This window comes from Somniosus microcephalus, chromosome 3 (assembly GCF_052327205.1).
Source record: "Somniosus microcephalus isolate GS21.2 chromosome 3, FLI_Smic_1.0, whole genome shotgun sequence".
NCBI classification, from domain to species: Eukaryota; Metazoa; Chordata; class Chondrichthyes; order Squaliformes; family Somniosidae; genus Somniosus; species Somniosus microcephalus.
The window spans coordinates 200,625,167-200,647,318 of NC_140989.1; the positions used below are offsets into that span (position 1 = coordinate 200,625,167).

The window sequence follows — 22,152 nt, forward strand, 5'->3', positions numbered from 1 at the left end:
AAAAGGTATGATCAGTAAGTTCGCAGATGACACGAAAATTGGTGGGGTGGTAAATAGCGAGGAAGGTAGCCTCAGTCTGCAGGACAATATAGATGGGTTGGTCAGATGGGCGGAACAGTGCCTAATGGAATTTAACCCTGAAAAGTGTGAGGTGATGCATTTTGGAGGGACTAACAAGGCAAGGGAATACACAATGAATGGTAAGGCCCTAGAAAAGACAGAGGATCAGAGGGACCTTGGTGTGCATGTACATAGATCCCTGAAGGCAGCAGAACAGGTGGATAAGGTGGTTAAAAAGGCATATGGGATAATTGCCTTCATTAGCCGAGGCATAGAATATAAGAGCAGGGAGGTTATGATGGAGCTGTACAAAATGCTGGTTAGGCCACAGCTGGAATACTGTGTGCAGTTCTGGTCGCCACACTATAGGAAGGATGTGATTGCTTTGGAGAGGGTGCAGAGGAGATTCACCAGGATGTTACCTGGGCTGGAGCGCTTCAGCTATGAAGAAAGACTGGACAGGCTGGGGTTGTTTCCCTTGGAGCAGAGAAGGCTGAGGGGGGACCTGATTGAGGTGTACAAAATTATGAGGGGCATAGATAGGGTAGATAGAAAGTAACTTTTCCCCTTAGTAGAGGGGTCAATAACAAGGGGGCATAGTTTCAAGGTAAGGGGCAGGAGGTTTAGAGGGGATTTGATTAAGAACTTTTTCACCCAGAGGGTGGTTGGAATCTGGAACTCACTGCCTGAAAGGGTGGTAGAGGCAGGAACCCTCACAACATTCAAGAAGCATTTGGATGAGCAATTGAAATGCCATAGCATACAAGGCTACGGACCAAATGCTGGAAAATGGGATTAGATTAGACAGGGCTTGATGGCCGGTGCGGACGCGATGGGCCGAAGGGCCTCTTTCTGTGCTGTATAACTCTATGACTCTATGTCTATGACTCTAACTTATGGTTCCTGAGTGCTTGAACAAATAAGCTGCTAAACCTTTTCTTTTTCACAATGGAAATATCTGAGACATGCCCAGCTGTTGTCTTATGTGAAGCTTTATTCTCTTCAAGAATGAGTCCCATGGAGCTGTACCCCAGTGAGAGTCAGCACCTTCAGGAGTGGAGGGGATTGGGACCCATGGAACTGTACCCCAGTGAGAGTCAGCACCTTCAGGAGAGGAGGGGAGTGGGGCCCAGGGAACTGTACCCCAGTGAGAATCAGCACATTCAGGAGAGGAGGGGAGTGGGGCCCAGGGAACTGTACCCCAGTGAGAATCAGCACATTCAGGAGAGGAGGGGAGCGGGGCCCATGGAACTATACCCAGTGAGAGTCAGCACCTTCAGGAGAGGAGGGGAGTGGGGCCCATGGAACTGTACCCCAGTGAGAGTCCACACCTTCAGGAGAGGAGGGGAGTGGGGCCCAGGAACTGTACCCCAGTGAGAGTCAGCACCTTCAGGAGAGGCAGGGAGTGGGGCCCATGGAACTGTACCCCAGTGAGAGTCAACACCTTCAGGAGAGGCGGGGAGTGGGGCCCATGGAACTGTACTCCAGTGAGAATCAGCACCTTCAGGAGAGGAGGGTAGTCGGGCGCATGGAACTGTACCCCCGTGAGGGTCCGCACCTTCAGGAGAGGAGGGAGAAATACTGTTACTGATACTGGAAGGTGTCTTCACTCTGCCTTGTGCACGACCATCCTGAGGAAGCAATGAATTGGCAGGTCAGAGATTTACAGAGAACATTTCATTCAGTCAGCCAGAACCAGCTGAAGTTGATTCATTGCTGCAATTAGAGAGCGGAGATTCGTTGCCAGGTGTACATACGCCAAGGCACCTCTGAGACGCACACAATGCAGCTGGCCCGTGATTGCATCTTATTGCATCAGCTGACAGGGGCACAGGAGCGAGTTAAAAACAACCGTCTGTGACAGTGAGGATGCAGACTCAGCTCCAAACACAAACGCTTTGTTCACAGACTGGTTTCAAATTACAGCAAAGAGGCCACAGCCTGCTGTTAAATGATTGGGAAAGCACAGTTTTAGGGAGTCAGCCCACTCTGTGTTCATTCAAAGGTGATTTGAGGACTTGGGGATGAGAATAGGAGGCGCCCAGTTTTACGTCAATAGATTAGAGCACACTGGATGTGAGTTGCAGTTTGTAGCACTCTGGATGAGTTCCTGGCTGAGACCGATATCACTGGGTACAGAGGGTAGGTGGGGCATTGGGTGATGATATCACTGGGTGCAAAGGGTAGGTGGGGCATTGGGTGATGATATCACTGGGTGCAGAGGGTAGGTGGGGTATTGGGTGATGATATCACTGGGTACAGAGGGTAGGTGGGGTGTTGGGTGATGATATCACTGGGTACAGAGGGTAGGTGGGGTATTGGGTGATGATATCACTGGGTGCAAAGGGTAGGCGGGGTATTGGGTGATGATATCACTGGGTACAGAGGGTAGGTGGGGTATTGGGTGATGCTATCACTGGGTACAGAGGGTAGGTGGGATATTGGGTGATGATATCACTGGGTGCAGAGGGTAGGTGGGGTATTGGGTGATGATATCAGTGGGTACAGTGGGTAGGTTGGGTATTGGGTGATGATATCGGGGAACATAGGGTCTAATGAGAGGGAGGAACTGAAAGAAATCAGTATTTGTAGGGAAATGGAGTTGGGGAAATTAATGGGATTGAAGGCCGATAAATCCCCAGGGCCTGATAATCTACATCCTAGGGTACTTAAGGAAGTGGCCCTAGAAATAGTAGATGCACTGCTGGTCATCTTCCAAAATTCGATAGACTCTGGAACAGTACCCATGGATTGGAGGGTAGCTAATGTTACCCCACTATTCAAAAAAGGTGGCAGAGAGAAAGCGGGGAATTATAGACCGGTAAGCCTGACATCAGTAGTGGGGAAAATGCTAGAGTCCATTATAAAAGATGTAATAGCAGAGCACTTGGAAAACAGTGACAGGATCGGACATGGTCAACATGGATTTACAAAAGGTAAATCGTGCTTGACTAATCTACTGGAATTTCTTGAGGTTGTGACTGGTAGAATAGATAAGGGAGAACCAGTCGATGTGGTGTATTTGGACTTTCAGAAGGCTTTTGATAAGGTCCTGCACAAGAGATTAGCGTGTAAAGTTAAGGCACATGGGATTGGGGGCAAGGTATTGACTTGGATAGAGAACTGGTTGGCAGACAGGAAGCAAAGAGTTGGAATAAACGGGTCTTTTTCCGAGTGGCAGGCAGTGACTAGTGGGGTACTGCAGGGATTGGTCCTAGGACCCCAGCTATTCACAATATATATTAATGATCTAGACAAGGGAGCTAGAAGTAATATCTCCAAGTTTGCAGACGACACAAAGCTGGGTGGGCGTGTGTGCTGTGAGGAGGATGCCGAGAAACTCCAGTATGATTTGGACAGGTTGGGTGATTGGGCAGAAGCATGGCAGATGCAATATAATGTGGATAAATGCGAGGTTATCCGCTTTGGTGTCAAAAACAGGAAGGCAGATTATTATCTGAATGGCAATAGATTGGGAGAAGGGGAAGTGTAACGAGACCTGGGTGTCCTTGTGCACCAGTCGCTGAAGGTAAGCATGCAGGTGAGCAGGTGGTAAAGAAGGCAAATGGTATGTTGGCCTTCGTAGCAAGAGGGTTCGAGTTCAGAAACAAGAATGTCTTGCTGCAGTTGTACAGGGCCTTGGTGAGACCACACCTTGAGTATTGTGTGCAGTTTTCGTCGCCTTATCTGAGGAAGGATGTTCTTGCCATGGAGGGAGTGCAGCGAAGATTCATCAGGCTGATACCTGGGATGGCAGGAATGATGTATGAAGAGAGATTGGTCAATTGGGCTTAAAACTCGCTGGAGTTTAGAAGAATGAGACGGGATCTCATTGAAACTTATAAAATTCTAACAGGACTAGACAGACTAGATGCAGGAAGGATGTTCCTGATGGTCGGGGAGTCCAGAACCAGGGGTCACAGTCTAAGGATAAGGGGTAAGCCATTTAGGACAGAGATGAGGAGGAATTTCTTCACCCAGAGAGTGGTGAACCTGTGGAATTCTCTACCACAGAAGGCAGTGGAGGCCAATTCATTAAATATATTCAAGAAGGAGCTGGATATATTTCTTAAGGCTAAAGGGATCAATGGATATGGGGAGAAAGCAGGGACAGGGTACTGAATTTGGATGATCAGCCATGATCTCGTTGAATGGCTGAGCAGGCTCGAGGGGCCGAATGGCCTACTCCTGCTCCTATCTTCTATGTATCTATGTATATCCCTGGGTACAGAGGGTAGGTGGGGTATTGGGTGATGATATCACTGGGTACAGAGGGTAGGTGGGGTATTGGGTGATGATATCACTGGATAAAGAGGGTAGGTGGGTATTGGGTGATTATATCACTGGATGCAGAGGATAGGTGGAGTATTGGTTGATGATATCTCTGGGTACAGAGGGTAGGTGTGGTATTGGGTGATTATATCACTGGATACAGAGTGTAGGTGGGGTATTGGATGATGATATCACTGGGTACAGAGGGTAGGTGGGGTATTGGGTGATGATATCACTGGGTACAGAGGGTAGGTGGGGTATTGGGTGATGATATCACTAGGTACAGAGGGTAGGTGGGGTATTGGGTGATGATATCACTGGGTACAGAGGGTAGGTGGGGTATTGGGTGATGATATCACTGGATACAGAGGGTAGGTGGGGTATTGGGTGATGATATCACTGGATACAGAGGGTAGGTGGGGTATTGGGTGATGATATCACTGGGTACAGAGGCTGGTGAATCAATGGGTGATGAGTCGCACGGTGACGGTCATCTCCGGGAACGCGATTTTATCCTATATTAGAGGAAATTCGAAGAATTCCGTGTTGCAGAATTAACCCAGGGAATGACAAGTTTGGGGTTGGGGGTGGAGGGTGGGAGGTTAATGTTGGCGTCGGGGTCGGGGGGATCATTCCTCTCCTGGGGATTCAATGTCTGGGGGGTGGTATCATTCCTCTCCCGGGGATTCGATGTCTGGTGGGGGGGGACTGGGGATCATTCCTCTCCCGGGGATTCGGTGTCTGGGGGGTTGGACTGGGGATCATTCCTCTCCCGGGGATTCGATGTCTGCGGGTGGGACTGGGGATCATTCCTCTCCCGGGGATTCGGTGTCTGGGGGGTTGGACTGGGGATCATTCCTCTCCCGGGGATTCGATGTCTGCGGGGGGTACTGGGGATCATTCCTCTCCCGGGGATTCGATGTCTGGGGGGGTGGACTGGGGATCATTCCTCTCCTGGGGATTCAATGTCTGGGGGGGTGGACTGGGGATCATTCCTCTCCTGGGGATTCAATGTCTGGCGGGGGGGAGATTGGGGATCATTCCTCTCCCGGGGATTCGATGTCTGGAGGGGGGGAGACTGGGGATCATTCCTCTCCCGGGGATTCGATGTCTGGGGGGGAGACTGGGGATCATTCCTCTCCCGGGGATTCGATGTCTGGAGGGGGGACTGGGGATCATTCCTCTCCCGGGGATTCGATGTCTGGGGGGGGGTGGACTGGGGATCATTCCTCTCCCGGGGATTCGATGTCTGGGGGGGGGGACTGGGGATCATTCCTCTCCCGGGGATTCGATGTCTGGGGGGGAGACTGGGGATCATTCCTCTCCCGGGGATTCGATGTCTGGAGGGGGGGAGACTGGGGATCATTCCTCTCCCGGGGATTCGATGTCTGCGGGGGGGACTGGGGATCATTCCTCTCCCGGGGATTCAATGTCTGGGGGGGGGGGAGACTGGGGATCATTCCTCTCCCGTGGATTCAATATCCGGGGGGGTGGGCGACTCGGGATCTTTCCTCTCCCGGGGATTCGATGTCTGGGAGGGGACTGGGGATCATTCCTCTCCCGGGGATTCGATGTCTGGGAGGGGACTGGGGATCATTCCTCTCCCGGGGATTCGATGACTGGGGGGGGGGTACTGGGGATCATTCCTCTCCCGGGGATTCGATGTCTGGGGGGGGGGGACTGGGGATCATTCCTCTCCCAGGGATTCGATGTCTGGTGGGGGACTGGGGATCATTCCTCTCCCGGGGATTCGATGTCTGCGGGGGGGGTGGACTGGGGATCATTCCTCTCCTGGGGATTCGATGTCTGGGGGAGGGCTGGGGATCATTCCTCTCCCAGGGATTCGATGTCTGGTGGGGGGACTGGGGATCATTCCTCTCCCAGGGATTCGATGTCTGGTGGGGGGACTGGGGATCATTCCTCTCCCGGGGATTCGTTGTCTGGTGGGGGACTGGGGATCATTCCTCTCCCGGGGATTCGATGTCTGGGGGGGACTGGGGATCATTCCTCTCCCAGGGATTCGATGTCTGGGGGGGACTGGGGATCATTCCTCTCCCAGGGATTCGATGTCTGGGGGGGACTGGGGATCATTCCTCTCCCAGGGATTCGATGTCTGGGGGGGACTGGGGATCATTCCTCTCCCGGGGATTCGATGTCTGGGGGAGGGCTGGGGATCATTCCTCTCCCGGGGATTCGATGTCTGGAGGGGGGGAGACTGGGGATCATTCCTCTCCCGGGGATTCGATGTCTGGGGGGGGGACTGGGGATCATTCCTCTCCCGGGGATTCAATGTCTGGGGGGGGACTGGGGATCATTCCTCTCCCGGGGATTCGATGTCTGGGGGGGACTGGGGATCATTCCTCTCCCAGGGATTCGATGTCTGGGGGGGGGACTGGGGATCATTCCTCTCCCGGGGATTCAATGTCTGGGGGTGGACTGGGGATCATTCCTCTCCCGGGGATTCGATGTCTGGAGGGGGGGAGACTGGGGATCATTCCTCTCCCGGGGATTCGATGTCTGGGGGGGGGACTGGGGATCATTCCTCTCCCGGGGATTCAATGTCTGGGGGGGGACTGGGGATCATTCCTCTCCCGGGGATTCGATGTCTGGGTGGGGGGGCTGGTGATCATTCCTCTCCCGAGGATTCGATGTCTTGTGGGGGGGGCGACTGGGTATCATTCCTCTCCCGGTGATTCGATGTCTGGGGGGGGGACTGGGGATCATTCCTCTCCCGGGGTTTCGATGACTGGGGGGGACTGGGGATCATTCCTCTCCCAGGGATTCGATGTCTGGGGTGGGGGACTGTGGATCATTCATCTCCCGAGGATTCGGTGTCTGGGGGGTGACTGGGGATCATTCCTCTCCCAGGGATTCGATGTCTGGGGTGGGGGACTGTGGATCATTCATCTCCCGAGGATTCGGTGTCTGGGGGGTGACTGGGGATCATTCCGCGACTGGGGACCATTCCTCTCCCGGGGATTCGATATCTGGGTGGGGGAGGACTGGGGATCATTCCTCTCCCGGGGATTTGATGTCTGGGGTGGGGGACAGGGGATCATTCATCTCCCGAGGATTCGATGTCTGGGGGGGGAACTGGGGATCATTCCTCTCCCGGGGATACGATGTCTGGGTGGGGGAGGACTGGGGATCATTCCTCTCCTGGGGATTCGATGTCTGGGAGCGTGACTGGGGACCATTCCTCTCCCGGGGATTCGATATCTGGGTGGGGGAGGACTGGGGATCATTCCTCTCCCGGGGATTTGATGTCTGGGGGGGGGGACTGGGGATCATTCATCTCCCGAGGATTCGATGTCTGGGGGGGGAACTGGGGATCATTCCTCTCCCGGGGATACGATGTCTGGGTGGGGGAGGACTGGGGATCATTCCTCTCCTGGGGATTCGATGTCTGGGAGCGTGACTGGGTATCATTCCTCTCCCGGGGATTCGATGTGTGTGGTGGGGGGACTGGGGGTCATTCCTCTTCTGGGGATTCGATGTCTGCGGGGGGTGGGGGGGGTGGCAGGCTGGGGGTTATGTTACTCAGTTGCAGCATGACGGAATGGGACAGATTCGATAGACAAACTGGTCTTGTCCTGTCCATTAGTTTTGTATGTATTTCATTATTTTGCTTGGGACCCATTGCATTGGGCATAGTGTAGTCTTCTTTGATGGAACCCTTCTCCCTTTATAACTTTTCCCAATAATGGAGCTGTGCTCCCCATCACAGAGTAAGTGCAACTCACCGGCTGTCCCATTGTAATCTCCGATCCGCAGTTTGTACAGGTTCCTGGCGTCACTGAGGTAAAACCGGTCATAGACTGCGTGCACTGCTTCACCGCCATCGCGCAGGTCGATTCGTAGCTCGTATCTGGTTTGGGCGGAGATCTTGTGGATGCTGTCCAGGCCTACATCCACAGCACAAAGCCATCCGCAAGTTAAAGATTGTTACACACAGAGCAAATATGTTTGGAGAGGGTGTAACAGTGTTTGGAGAGTGTGCGAGGGTGTAACAGTGTTTGGAGAGTGTGCGAGGGTTTAATAGTGTTTGGAGAGTGGGCGAGGGTGTAACAGTGTCTGGAGAGTGTGCGAGGGTGTAACAGTGTTTGGAGAGTGTGCGAGGGTGTAACAGTGTCTGGAGAGTGTGCGAGGGAGTAACAGTGTTTGGAGAGTGTGCGAGGGTGTAACAGAGTTTGGAGAGTGTGTGAGGGTGTAACAGTGTCTGGATAGTGAGCGAGGGTGTAACAGTATATGGAGAGAGTGCGAGTGTGTAACAGTGTTTGGAGAGTGTGTGAGGGTGTAACAGTGTTTGGAGAGTGTGCAAGGGTGTAACAGTGTTAGGAGAGTGTGTGAGGGTGTAACAGTGGTTGGAGAGTGTGCGAGGGTGTAACAGTGTTTGGAGAGTGTGCGAGGGTGTAACAGTGTTTGCATAGTGTGCGAGGGTGTAACAGTGTTTGGATAGTGTGCGAGGGTGTAACAGTGTTTGGATCGTTTGCGAGGGTGTAACAGAGTTTGGACAGTGTGCGAGGGTGTAACAGTGTTTGGAGAGTGAGTGAGGGTGTAACAGTGTTTGGAGAGTGTGCAAGGGTGTAATAGTGTTTGGAGAGTGTGCGAAGGTGGAACAGTGTTAGGAGAGTGTGCGAGGGTTTAACAGTGTTTGCAGAGTGTGTGAGAGTGGAACAGTGTTTGGAGAGTGAGCGAGAGTGTAAGAGTGTTTGGAGAGTGTGCGAGGGTGTAACAGAGTTGGAGATTGTGCGAGGGTGTAACAGTGTTTGGATACTGTGCGAGGGTGTAACAGTGTGTGGCGAGTGTGCGAGGGTGTAACAGTGTTTGGAGAGTGTGCGAGGGTGTAACAGTGTTCAGAGAGTGTGCGAGGGTGTAACAGTGTTTGGAGAGTGTGCGAGGGTGTAACAGAGTTCGAGGGTGTGCAAGGGTGTAACAGTGTTTGGAGAGTGTGCGAGGGTGAAACAGTGTTTGGAGAGTGTGCGAGGGTGTAACAGTGTTTGCAGAGTGTGCAATTGTGTAACAGGGTTTGGAGATTGAGCGGGAGTGTAAGAGTGCTTGGATGGTGTGCAAGGGTGTAACAGTGTTTGGAGAGTGTGCAAGGGTGTAACAGTGTTTGGAGAGTGTGTGAGGGTGTAACAGTGTTTGGAGAGTGTGCGAGGGTGTAACAGTGTTTGGAGAGTGTGCGGGGGTAACAGAGTTGGAGAGTGTGCGAGGGTGTAACAGTATTTGGAGAGTGTGCGAGGATGTAACAGTGTTTGGAGAGTGTGCGAGGGTTTAACAGTGTTTGGAGAGTGTGCGAGGGTGTAACAGCGTTTGGAGAGTGTGCGACGGTGTAACAGTGTTCGGAGAGTGTGCGAGGGTGTAACAGTGTTTGGAGTGTGTGCGAGGGTGTAACAGAGTTCGAGGGTGTGCAAGGGTATAACAGTGTTTGGAGAGTGTGCGAGGTTGTAACAGAGTTGGAGAGTGTGCGAGGGTGTAACAGTGTTTGGAGAGTGTGCGAGGGTGTAACAGTGTTTGGTGAGTATGCGAGGGTGTAACAGTGTGTGGAGAGTGTGCAAGGGTGTAACAGTGTTTGGGGCGTGTGAGAGGGTGTAACCGCGTTTGGTGAGTGTGCGAGGGTGTAACAGAGTTTGGAAAGTGTGCGAGGGTGTAACAGTGTTTGGAGAGTGTGCGAGGGTGGAACCGCGTTTGGTGAGTGTGCGAGGGTGTAACAGAGTTTGGAAAGTGTGCGAGGGTGTAACAGTGTTTGTAGAGTGTGCAAGGATGTAACAGTGTTTGGAGAGTGTGCGAGGGAGTAACAGTGTTTGGATAGTGTGCGAGGGTGTAACAGTGTTTGAATAGTGTGCGAGGGTGTAACAGTGTTTGGATAGTGTGCAAGGGTGTAACAGTGTTTGGATAGTGTGCGAGGGTGTAACAGTGTTTGGAGATTGTGCAAGTGTGTAACAGTGTTTGTTGAGTGAGCGAGGGTGTAACAGTGTTTGGAGAGTGTGCAAGGGTGTAACAGTGTTTGGACAGTGTGCGAGGGTGTAACAGTGTTTGGAGAGTGTGCGAGGGTGTAACAGTGTTTGGATAGTGTGCGAGGGTGTAACAGTGTTTGGATTGTGTGCGAGGGTGGAACAGAGTGCGAGGGTGAAAAAGTGTTTGGATAGTGAGCGAGGGCGTAACAGTGTTTGGAGAGTGTGCGAGGGTGTAACAGTGTTTGGATAGTGTGCGAGTGTGTAACAGTGTTTGGAGAGTGTGCAACGATTTAACAGTGTTTGTAGAGTGTGCAAGGGTGTAACAGTGTTTGGAGATTGTGCGAGGTTGTAACTGTGTTTGGAAAGTGTGCGAGGCTGTAACGGTGTTTGGAGAGTGTGCGAGGGTGTAACAGTGTTTGGAGAGTGTGCGAGGGTGTAACAGTGTGTAGAGAGTGTGCGAGGGTGTAACAGTGTTTGGAGAGTGTGCGAAGGTGTAACAGTGTTCGGAGAGTGTGCGAGGGTGTAACAGAGTTTGGAGAGTGTGCGAGGGTGTAACAGTGTTTGGAGAGTGTGCGAGGGTGTAACAGTGTTTGGAGAGTGTGCGAGGGTGCAACAGTGTTTGCAGAGTGTGCAATTGTGTAACAGTGTTTGGAGATTGAGCGAGAGTGTAAGAGTGATTGGATGGTGTGCAAGGGTGTAACAGTGTTTTGAGAGTGTGCGAGGGTGTAACAGTGATTGGAGAGTGAGCGAGTGTGTAACAGTGTTTGGAGAATGAGTGAGGGTGTAACAGTGTTTGGAGAGTGTGCGAAGGTGCAACAGTGTTTGGAGAGTGTGCGAGGGTTTAACAGTGTTTGCAGAGTGTGTGAGTGTGGAACAGTGTTTGGAGAGTGAGCGAGAGAGTAAGAGTGTTTGGAGAGTGTGCGAGGGTGTCACAGAGTTGGAGAGTGTGCGAGGGTGTAACAGTGTTTGGATACTGTGCGAGGGTGTAACAGTGTGTGGAGAGTGTGCGAAGGTGTAACAGTGTTTGGAGAGAGTTCGGGGGTGTAACAGTGTTTGGAGAGTGTGCGAGGGTGTAACAGTGTTTGGATACTGTGCGAGGGTGTAACAGTGTTTGGAGAGTGTGCGAGGGTTTAACAGTGTTTGCAGAGTGTGTGAGTGTGGAACAGTGTTCGGAGAGTGTGCGAGGGTGTAACAGTGTTTGGAGAGTGTGTGAGGGTGTAACAGAGTTCGAGGGTGTGCAAGGGTGTAACAGTGTTTGGAGAGTGTGCGAGGGTGTAACAGTGTTTGGAGAGTGTGCGAGGGTGTAACAGTTTTTGCAGAGTGTGCAATTGTGCAACAGGTTTTGGAGATTGAGCGAGAGTGTAAGAGTGGTTGGATGGCGTGCAAGGGTGTAACAGTGTTTGGAGAGTGTGCAAGGGTGTAACAGTGTTTGGAGAGTGTGCGAGGGTGTAACAGAGTTGGAGAGTGTGTGAGGGTGTAACAGTGTTTGGAGAGTGTGCGAGGGTGTAACAGTGTTTGGAGATTGTGCGAGGGTGTAACAGTGTTTGGAGATTGTGCGAGGTTGTAACAGTGTTTGGAAAGGGTGCGAGGTCATAACAGCGTTTGGAGAGTGTGCGAGGGTGTAACAGTCTTTGGAGAGTGTGCGACGGATTTACAGTGTTTGGAGAGTGAGCGAGTGTGTAACAGTGTTTGGAGAGTGAGTGAGGGTGTAACAGTGTTTGGAGAGTGTGCAAGGGTGTAACAGTTTTTGGAGAGTGTGCGAAGGTGGAACAGTGTTTGGAGAGTGTGCGAGGGTTTAACAGTGTTTGCAGAGTGTGTGAGTGTGGAACAGTGTTTGGAGAGTGAGCGAGAGTGTAAGAGTGTTTGGAGAATGTGCGAGGGTGTAACAGAGTTGGAGATTGTGCGAGGGTGTAACAGTGTTTGGATCCTGTGCGAGGGTGTAACAGTGTGTGGAGAGCGTGCGAGGGTGTAACAGTGTTTGGAGAGTGTGCGAGGGTGTAACAGTGTTCGGAGAGTGTGCGAGGGTGTAACAGTGTTTGGAGAGTGTGTGAGGGTGTAACAGAGTTCGAGGGTGAGCAAGGGTGTAACAGTGTTTGGAGAGTGTGCGAGGGTGTAACAGTGTTTGGAGAGTGTGCGAGGGTGTAACAGTGTTTGCAGAGTGTGCAATTGTGCAACAGGGTTTGGAGATTGAGCGAGAGTGTAAGAGTGGTTGGATGGCGTGCAAGGGTGTAACAGTGTTTGGAGGGTGTGCAAGGGTGTAACAGTGTTTGGAGAGTGTGCGAGGGTGTAACAGAGTTGGAGAGTGTGTGAGGGTGTAACAGTGTTTGGAGAGTGTGCGAGGGTGTAACAGTGTTTGGAGTGTGTGCGGGGGGGTAACAGAGTTGGAGAGTGTGCGAGGGTGTAACAGCGTTTGGAGAGTGTGTGAGGGTGTAACAGTGTTCGGAGAGTGTGCGAGGGTGTAACAGTGTTTGGAGAGTGTGCGAGGGTGTAACAGTGTTTGGAGAGTGTGCGAGGGTGTAACAGAGTTTGGACAGTGTGCAAGGGTGTAACAGTGTTTGTATAGTGTGCGAGGGTGTTACAGTGTTTGGATAGTGTGCAAGGGTGTAACAGTGTTTGGATAGTGTGCGAGGGTGTAACAGTGTTTGGAGATTGTGCAAGTGTGTAACAGTGTTTGTTGAGTTAGCGAGGGTGTAACAGTGTTTCGAGAGTGTGCAAGGGTGTAACAGTGTTTGGACAGTGTGCGAGGGTGTAACAGTGTTTGGATAGTGTGCGAGGGTGTAACAGTGTTTGGATTGTGTGCGAGGGTGCAACAGAAACAGTGTTTGGATCGTGTGCGAGGGTGGAACAGAGTGCGAGGGTGTAAAAGTGTTTGGATAGTGAGCGAGGGCGTAACAGTGTTTGGAGAGTGTGCGAGGATGTAACAGTGTTTGGAGAGTGTACAAGGATTTAACAGTGTTTGGAGAGTGTGCGAGGGTGTAACAGTCTTTGGAGAGTGTGCGAGGGTGTAACAGAGTTGGAGAGTGTGCGAGGGTGTAACAGTGTTTGGATACTGTGCGAGGGTGTAACTGTGTGGCGAGTGTGCGAGGGTGTAACAGTGTTTGGAGAGTGTGCTAGGGTGTAACAGTGCTCGGAGAGTGTGCGAGGGTGTAACAGTGTTTGGAGAGTGTGCAAGGGTGTAACAGAGTTCGAGGGTGTGCAAGGGTGTAAGAGTGTTTGGAGAGTGTGTGAGGGTGTAACAGTGTTTGGAGAGTGTGCGAGGGTGTAACAGTGTTTGGAGATTGAGCGAGAGTGTAATAGTGTTTGGATGGTGTGCAAGGGTGTAACAGTGTTTGGAGAGTGTGCAAGGGTGTAACAGTGTTTGGAGAGTGTGCAAGGGTGTAACAGTGTTTGGAGAGTGTGCAAGGGTGTAACAGATTTGGAGAGTGTGCGAGGGTGTCACAGTGTTTGGAGAGTGTGCGAGGGTGTAACAGTCTTTGGAGAGTGTGCGGGGGTGTAACAGAGTTGGAGAGTGTGCGAGGGTGTAACAGTGTATGGAGAGTGTGCGACGGTGTAACAGTGTTCGGAGAGTGTGCGAGGGTGTAACAGTGTTTGGAGTGTGTGCGAGGGTGTAACAGAGTTCGAGGGTGTGCAAGGGTATAACAGTGTTTGGAGAGTGTGCGAGGTTGTAACAGAGTTGGAGAGTGTGCGAGGGTGTAACAGTGTTTGGAGAGTGTGCGAGGGTGTAACAGTGTTTGGTGAGTATGCGAGGGTGTAACAGTGTGTGGAGAGTGTGCGAGGGTGTAACAGTGTTCGGAGAGTGTGCGAGGGTGTAACAGTGTTTGGAGAGTGTGCGAGGGTGTAACAGAGTTGGAGAGTGTGCGAGGGTGTAACAGTGTTTGGATACTGTGCGAGGGTGTAACTGTGTGGCGAGTGTGCGAGGGTGTAACAGTGTTTGGAGAGTGTGCTAGGGTGTAACAGTGCTCGGAGAGTGTGCGAGGGTGTAACAGTGTTTGGAGAGTGTGCAAGGGTGTAACAGAGTTCGAGGGTGTGCAAGGGTGTAAGAGTGTTTGGAGAGTGTGTGAGGGTGTAACAGTGTTTGGAGAGTGTGCGAGGGTGTAACAGTGTTTGGAGATTGAGCGAGAGTGTAATAGTGTTTGGATGGTGTGCAAGGGTGTAACAGTGTTTGGAGAGTGTGCAAGGGTGTAACAGTGTTTGGAGAGTGTGCAAGGGTGTAACAGATTTGGAGAGTGTGCGAGGGTGTCACAGTGTTTGGAGAGTGTGCGAGGGTGTAACAGTCTTTGGAGAGTGTGCGGGGGTGTAACAGTGTATGGAGAGTGTGCGACGGTGTAACAGTGTTCGGAGAGTGTGCGAGGGTGTAACAGTGTTTGGAGTGTGTGCGAGGGTGTAACAGAGTTCGAGGGTGTGCAAGGGTATAACAGTGTTTGGAGAGTGTGCGAGGTTGTAACAGAGTTGGAGAGTGTGCGAGGGTGTAACAGTGTTTGGAGAGTGTGCGAGGGTGTAACAGTGTTTGGTGAGTATGCGAGGGTGTAACAGTGTGTGGAGAGTGTGCAAGGGTGTAACAGTGTTTGGAGCGTGTGAGAGGGTGTAACCGCGTTTGGTGAGTGTGCGAGGGTGTAACAGAGTTTGGAAAGTGTGCGAGGGTGTAACAGTGTTTGGAGAGTGTGCGAGGGTGTAACCGCGTTTGGTGAGTGTGCGAGGGTGTAACAGAGTTTGGAAAGTGTGCGAGGGTGTAACAGTGTTTGTAGAGTGTGCGAGGATGTAACAGTGTTTGGAGAGTGTGCGAGGGAGTAACAGTGTTTGGATAGTGTGCGAGGGTGTAACAGTGTTTGAATAGTGTGCGAGGGTGTAACAGTGTTTGGATAGTGTGCAAGGGTGTAACAGTGTTTGGATAGTGTGCGAGGGTGTAACAGTGTTTGGAGATTGTGCAAGTGTGTAACAGTGTTTGTTGAGTGAGCGAGGGTGTAACAGTGTTTGGAGAGTGTGCAAGGGTGTAACAGTGTTTGGACAGTGTGCGAGGGTGTAACAGTGTTTGGAGAGTGTGCGAGGGTGTAACAGTGTTCGGAGAGTGTGCGAGGGTGTAACAGTGTTTGGAGAGTGTGCGAGGGTGTAACAGAGTTGGAGAGTGTGCGAGGGTGTAACAGTGTTTGGATACTGTGCGAGGGTGTAACTGTGTGGCGAGTGTGCGAGGGTGTAACAGTGTTTGGAGAGTGTGCTAGGGTGTAACAGTGCTCGGAGAGTGTGCGAGGGTGTAACAGTGTTTGGAGAGTGTGCAAGGGTGTAACAGAGTTCGAGGGTGTGCAAGGGTGTAAGAGTGTTTGGAGAGTGTGTGAGGGTGTAACAGTGTTTGGAGAGTGTGCGAGGGTGTAACAGTGTTTGGAGATTGAGCGAGAGTGTAATAGTGTTTGGATGGTGTGCAAGGGTGTAACAGTGTTTGGAGAGTGTGCAAGGGTGTAACAGTGTTTGGAGAGTGTGCAAGGGTGTAACAGATTTGGAGAGTGTGCGAGGGTGTCACAGTGTTTGGAGAGTGTGCGAGGGTGTAACAGTCTTTGGAGAGTGTGCGGGGGTGTAACAGTGTATGGAGAGTGTGCGACGGTGTAACAGTGTTCGGAGAGTGTGCGAGGGTGTAACAGTGTTTGGAGTGTGTGCGAGGGTGTAACAGAGTTCGAGGGTGTGCAAGGGTATAACAGTGTTTGGAGAGTGTGCGAGGTTGTAACAGAGTTGGAGAGTGTGCGAGGGTGTAACAGTGTTTGGAGAGTGTGCGAGGGTGTAACAGTGTTTGGTGAGTATGCGAGGGTGTAACAGTGTGTGGAGAGTGTGCAAGGGTGTAACAGTGTTTGGAGCGTGTGAGAGGGTGTAACCGCGTTTGGTGAGTGTGCGAGGGTGTAACAGAGTTTGGAAAGTGTGCGAGGGTGTAACAGTGTTTGGAGAGTGTGCGAGGGTGTAACCGCGTTTGGTGAGTGTGCGAGGGTGTAACAGAGTTTGGAAAGTGTGCGAGGGTGTAACAGTGTTTGTAGAGTGTGCGAGGATGTAACAGTGTTTGGAGAGTGTGCGAGGGAGTAACAGTGTTTGGATAGTGTGCGAGGGTGTAACAGTGTTTGAATAGTGTGCGAGGGTGTAACAGTGTTTGGATAGTGTGCAAGGGTGTAACAGTGTTTGGATAGTGTGCGAGGGTGTAACAGTGTTTGGAGATTGTGCAAGTGTGTAACAGTGTTTGTTGAGTGAGCGAGGGTGTAACAGTGTTTGGAGAGTGTGCAAGGGTGTAACAGTGTTTGGACAGTGTGCGAGGGTGTAACAGTGTTTGGAGAGTGTGCGAGGGTGTAACAGTGTTTGGATAGTGTGCGAGGGTGTAACAGTGTTTGGATTGTGTGCGAGGGTGGAACAGAGTGCGAGGGTGAAAAAGTGTTTGGATAGTGAGCGAGGGCGTAACAGTGTTTGGAGAGTGTGCAAGGATTTAACAGTGTTTGTAGAGTGTGCAAGGGTGTAACAGTGTTTGGAGATTGTGCGAGGTTGTAACTGTGTTTGGAAAGTGTGCGAGGCTGTAACGGTGTTTGGAGAGTGTGCGAGGGTGTAACAGTGTTTGGAGAGTGTGCGAGGGTGTAACAGTGTGTAGAGAGTGTGCGAGGGTGTAACAGTGTTTGGAGAGTGTGCGAAGGTGTAACAGTGTTCGGAGAGTGTGCGAGGGTGTAACAGAGTTTGGAGAGTGTGCGAGGGTGTAACAGTGTTTGGAGAGTGTGCGAGGGTGTAACAGTGTTTGGAGAGTGTGCGAGGGTGTAACAGTGTTTGCAGAGTGTGCAATTGTGTAACAGTGTTTGGAGATTGAGCGAGAGTGTAAGAGTGATTGGATGGTGTGCAAGGGTGTAACAGTGTTTTGAGAGTGTGCGAGGGTGTAACAGTGATTGGAGAGTGAGCGAGTGTGTAACAGTGTTTGGAGAATGAGTGAGGGTGTAACAGTGTTTGGAGAGTGTGCAAGGGTGTAACAGTGTTTGGAGAGTGTGCGAAGGTGCAACAGTGTTTGGAGAGTGTGCGAGGGTTTAACAGTGTTTGCAGAGTGTGTGAGTGTGGAACAGGGTTTGGAGAGTGAGCGAGAGAGTAAGAGTGTTTGGAGAGTGTGCGAGGGTGTCACAGAGTTGGAGAGTGTGCGAGGGTGTAACAGTGTTTGGATACTGTGCGAGGGTGTAACAGTGTTTGGTGAATCAGCGCGGTTGTAACAGTGTTTGGCGAGTATGCGAGGCTGTAACAGTGTTTGGAGAGTGTGCAAGTGTGTAACAGTGTTTGGGGAGTGAGCGAGGAAGTAACAGTGTTTGGAGAGTGTGCGAGGGTTTAACAGTGTTTGGAGAGTGTGCGAGGGTGTAACAGTGTTTGGCGAGTTTGCGAGGGTGTAACAGTGTTTGGACAGTGTGCAAGGGTGTAACAGTGTTTGGATAGTGTGCGAGGGTGTAACAGTGTTTGGAGATTGTGCAAGTGTGTAACAGTGTTTGTTGAGTTAGCGAGGGTGTAACAGTGTTTCGAGAGTGTGCAAGGGTGTAACAGTGTTTGGAGAGTGTGCGAGGGTGTAACAGTGTTTGGAGAGTGTGCGAGGGTGTAACAGTGTTTGGATAGTGTGCGAGGGTGCAACAGTGTTTGGATTGTGTGCGAGGGTGTAACAGAAACAGTGTTTGGATCGCGTGCGAGGGTGGAACAGAGTGCGAGGGTGTAAAAGTGTTTGGATAGCGAGCGAGGGCGTAACAGTGTTTGGAGAGTGTGCGAGGGTGTAACAGTGTTTGGATAGTGTGCGAGTGTGTTACAGTGTTTGGAGAGTGTACAAGGATTTAACAGTGTTTGGAGAGTGTGCGAGGGTGTAACAGTGTTTGGAGAGTGAGCGAGTGTGTAACAGTGTTTGGATAGTGAGCGAGGGTGTAACAGTGTTTGGAGAGTGTGCAAGGGTGTAACAGTTTTTGGAGAGTGTGCGAAGGTGGAACAGTGTTTGGAGAGTGTGCGAGGGTTTAACAGTGTTTGCAGAGTGTGTGAGTGTGGAACAGTGTTTGGAGAGTGAGCGAGAGTGTAAGAGTGTTTGGAGAATGTGCGAGGGTGTAACAGAGTAGAAGATTGTGCGAGGGTGTAACAATGTTTGGATACTGTGCGAGGGTGTAACAGTGTGTGGAGAGCGTGCGAGGGTGTAACAGTGTTTGGAGAGTGTGCGAGGGTGTAACAGTGTTCGGAGAGTGTGCGAGGGTGTAACAGTGTTTGGAGAGTGTGTGAGGGTGTAACAGAGTTCGAGGGTGTGCAAGGGTGTAACAGTGTTTGGAGAGTGTGCGAGGGTGTAACAGTGTTTGCAGAGTGTGCAATTGTGCAACAGGGTTTGGAGATTGAGCGAGAGTGTAAGAGTGGTTGGATGGCGTGCAAGGGTGTAACAGTGTTTGGAGGGTGTGCAAGGGTGTAACAGTGTTTGGAGAGTGTGCGAGGGTGTAACAGAGTTGGAGAGTGTGTGAGGGTGTAACAGTGTTTGGAGAGTGTGCGAGGGTGTAACAGTGTTTGGAGTGTGTGCGGGGGGGTAACAGAGTTGGAGAGTGTGCGAGGGTGTAACAGTGTTTGGAGAGTGTGTGAGGGTGTAACAGTGTTCGGAGAGTGTGCGAGGGTGTAACAGTGTTTGGAGAGTGTGCGAGGGTGTAACAGTGTTTGGAGAGTGTGCGAGGGTGTAACAGAGTTTGGACAGTGTGCAAGGGTGTAACAGTGTTTGTATAGTGTGCGAGGGTGTTACAGTGTTTGGATAGTGTGTAAGGGTGTAACAGTGTTTGGATAGTGTGCGAGGGTGTAACAGTGTTTGGAGATTGTGCAAGTGTGTAACAGTGTTTGTTGAGTTAGCGAGGGTGTAACAGTGTTTCGAGAGTGTGCAAGGGTGTAACAGTGTTTGGACAGTGTGCGAGGGTGTAACAGTGTTTGGAGAGTGTGCGAGGGTGTAACAGTGTTTGGATAGTGTGCGAGGGTGTGACAGTGCTTGGATTGTGTGCGAGGGTGTAACAGAAACAGTGTTTGGATCGTGTGCGAGCGTGGAACAGAGTGCGAGGGCGTAAAAGTGTTTGGATAGTGAGCGAGGGCGTAACAGTGTTTGGAGAGTGTGCGAGGGTGTAACAGTGTTTGGAGATTGTGCGAGGTTGTAACTGTGTTTGGAAAGTGTGCGAGGCTGTAATGTTGTTTGGAGAGTGTGCGAGGGTGTAACAGTGTTTGGAGAGTGTGCGAGGGTGTAACAGTGTCTGGAGATTGTGTGAGGGTGTAACACTGTTTAGAGAGTGAGCGAGTGTGTAACAGTGTTTGGATAGTGAGCGAGGGTGTAACAGTGTTCAGAGAGTGTGCGACGGAGTAACAGTGTTTGGAGAGTGAGCGAGTGTGTAACAGTATTTGGAGAGTGAGTGAGGGTGTAACAGTGTTTGGAGAGTGTGCAAGGGTGTAACAGTTTTTGGAGAGTGTGCGAAGGTGGAACAGTGTTTGGAGAGTGTGCGAGGGTTTAACAGTGTTTGCAGAGTGTGTGAGTGTGGAACAGTGTTTGGAGAGTGAGCGAGAGTGTAAGAGTGTTTGGAGAATGTGCGAGGGTGTAACAGAGTTGGAGATTGTGCGAGGGTGTAACAGTGTTTGGATACTGTGCGAGGGTGTAACAGTGTGTGGAGAGTGTGCGAGGGTGTAACAGCGTTTGGAGAGTGTGTGAGGGTGTAACAGTGTTCGGAGAGTGTGCGAGGGTGTAACAGTGTTTGGAGAGTGTGTGAGGGTGTAACAGAGTTCGAGGGTGTGCAAGGGTGTAACAGTGTTTGGAGAGTGTGCGAGGGTGTAACAGTGTTTGGAGAGTGTGCGAGGGTGTAACAGCGTTTGCAGAGTGTGCAATTGTGCAACAGGTTTTGGAGATTGAGCGAGAGTGTAAGAGTGGTTGGATGGCGTGCAAGGGTGTAACAGTGTTTGGAGAGTGTGCAAGGGTGTAACAGTGTTTGGAGAGTGTGCGAGGGTGTAACAGAGTTGGAGAGTGTGTGAGGGTGTAACAGTGTTTGGAGAGTGTGCGAGGGTGTAACAGTGTTTGGAGAGTGTGCGAGGGTGTAACAGAGTTGGAGAGTGTGTGAGGGTGTAACAGTGTTTGGAGATTGTGCGAGGTTGTAACAGTGTTTGGAAAGGGTGCGAGGTCATAACAGCGTTTGGAGAGTGTGCGAGGGTGTAACAGTCTTTGGAGAGTGTGCGACGGAGTAACAGTGTTTGGAGAGTGAGCGAGTGTGTAACAGTGTTTGGAGAGTGAGTGAGGGTGTAACAGTGTTTGGAGAGTGTGCAAGGGTGTAACAGTTTTTGGAGAGTGTGCGAAGGTGGAACAGTGTTTGGAGAGTGTGCGAGGGTGTAACAGAGTTGGAGAGTGTGTGAGGGTGTAACAGTGTTTGGAGAGTGTGCGAGAGTGTAACAGTGTTTGGAGTGTGTGCGGGGGGGTAACAGAGTTGGAGAGTGTGCGAGGGTGTAACAGCGTTTGGAGAGTGTGTGAGGGTGTAACAGTGTTCGGAGAGTGTGCGAGGGTGTAACAGTGTTTGGAGAGTGTGCGAGGGTGTAACAGTGTTTGGAGAGTGTGCGAGGGTGTAACAGAGTTTGGACAGTGTGCAAGGGTGTAACAGTGTTTGTATAGTGTGCGAGGGTGTTACAGTGTTTGGATAGTGTGCAAGGGTGTAACAGTGTTTGGATAGTGTGCGAGGGTGTAACAGTGTTTGGAGATTGTGCAAGTGTGTAACAGTGTTTGTTGAGTTAGCGAGGGTGTAACAGTGTTTCGAGAGTGTGCAAGGGTGTAACAGTGTTTGGACAGTGTGCGAGGGTGTAACAGTGTTTGGAGAGTGTGCGAGGGTGTAACAGTGTTTGGATAGTGTGCGAGGGTGTAACAGTGTTTGGATTGTGTGCGAGGGTGTAACAGAAACAGTGTTTGGATCGTGTGCGAGGGTGGAACAGAGTGCGAGGGTGTAAAAGTGTTTGGAGAGTGTGCGAGGGTGTAACAGTGTTTGGATAGTGTGCGAGTGTGTAACAGTGTTTGGAGAGTGTACAAGGATTTAACAGTGTTTGGAGAGTGTGCGAGGGTGTAACAGTGTTTGGAGATTGTGCGAGGTTGTAACTGTGTTTGGAAAGTGTGCGAGGCTGTAATGTTGTTTGGAGAGTGTGCGAGGGTGTAACAGTGTTTGGAGAGTGTGCGAGGGTGTAACAGTGTCTGGAGATTGTGTGAGGGTGTAACACTGTTTAGAGAGTGTGAGAGGGTGTAACAGTGTTTGGAGAGTGTGCAAGGGTGTAACAGTGTTTGGAGAGTGAGCGAGTGTGTAACAGTGTTTGGATAGTGAGCGAGGGTGTAACAGTGTTTGGAGAGTGTGCAAGGGTGTAACAGTTTTTGGAAAGTGTGCGAAGGTGGAACAATGTTTGGAGAGTGTGCAAGGGTTTAACAGTGTTTGCAGAGTGTGTGAGTGTGGAACAGTGTTTGGAGAGTGAGCGAGAGTGTAAGAGTGTTTGGAGAATGTGCGAGGGTGTAACAGAGTTGGAGATTGTGCGAGGGTGTAACAGTGTTTGGATACTGTGCGAGGGTGTAACAGTGTGTGGAGAGTGTGCGAGGGTGTAACAGTGTTTGGAGAGTGTGCGAGGGTGTAACAGTGTTCGAAGAGTGTGCGAGGGTGTAACAGTGTTTGGAGAGTGTGTGAGGGTGTAACAGAGTTCGAGGGTGTGCAAGGGTGTAACAGTGTTTGGAGAGTGTGCGAGGGTGTAACAGTGTTTGGAGAGTGTGCGAGGGTGTAACAGTGTTTGGAGAGTGTGCGAGGGTGTAACAGTGTTTGCAGAGTGTGCAATTGTGCAACAGGTTTTGGAGATTGAGCGAGAGTGTAAGAGTGGTTGG

General features: G+C 51.2%; 1 protein-coding gene across 4 annotated transcripts in view; it reads right to left on the reverse strand.

Moving 5' to 3' along the window:
* Window positions 1-22,152, reverse strand: part of tnr (tenascin R (restrictin, janusin)) — a 1,257,678-nt gene that overhangs the window by 13,225 nt on the left and 1,222,301 nt on the right. For all 4 annotated transcript variants that reach the window (XM_085982119.1, XM_085982118.1, XM_085982121.1 and 1 more), the window contains exon 20: window positions 8,076-8,237. In XM_085982119.1, the coding sequence (XP_085838245.1) occupies window positions 8,076-8,237 (162 nt within the window). The remainder of the gene's footprint in view (window positions 1-8,075; window positions 8,238-22,152) is intronic.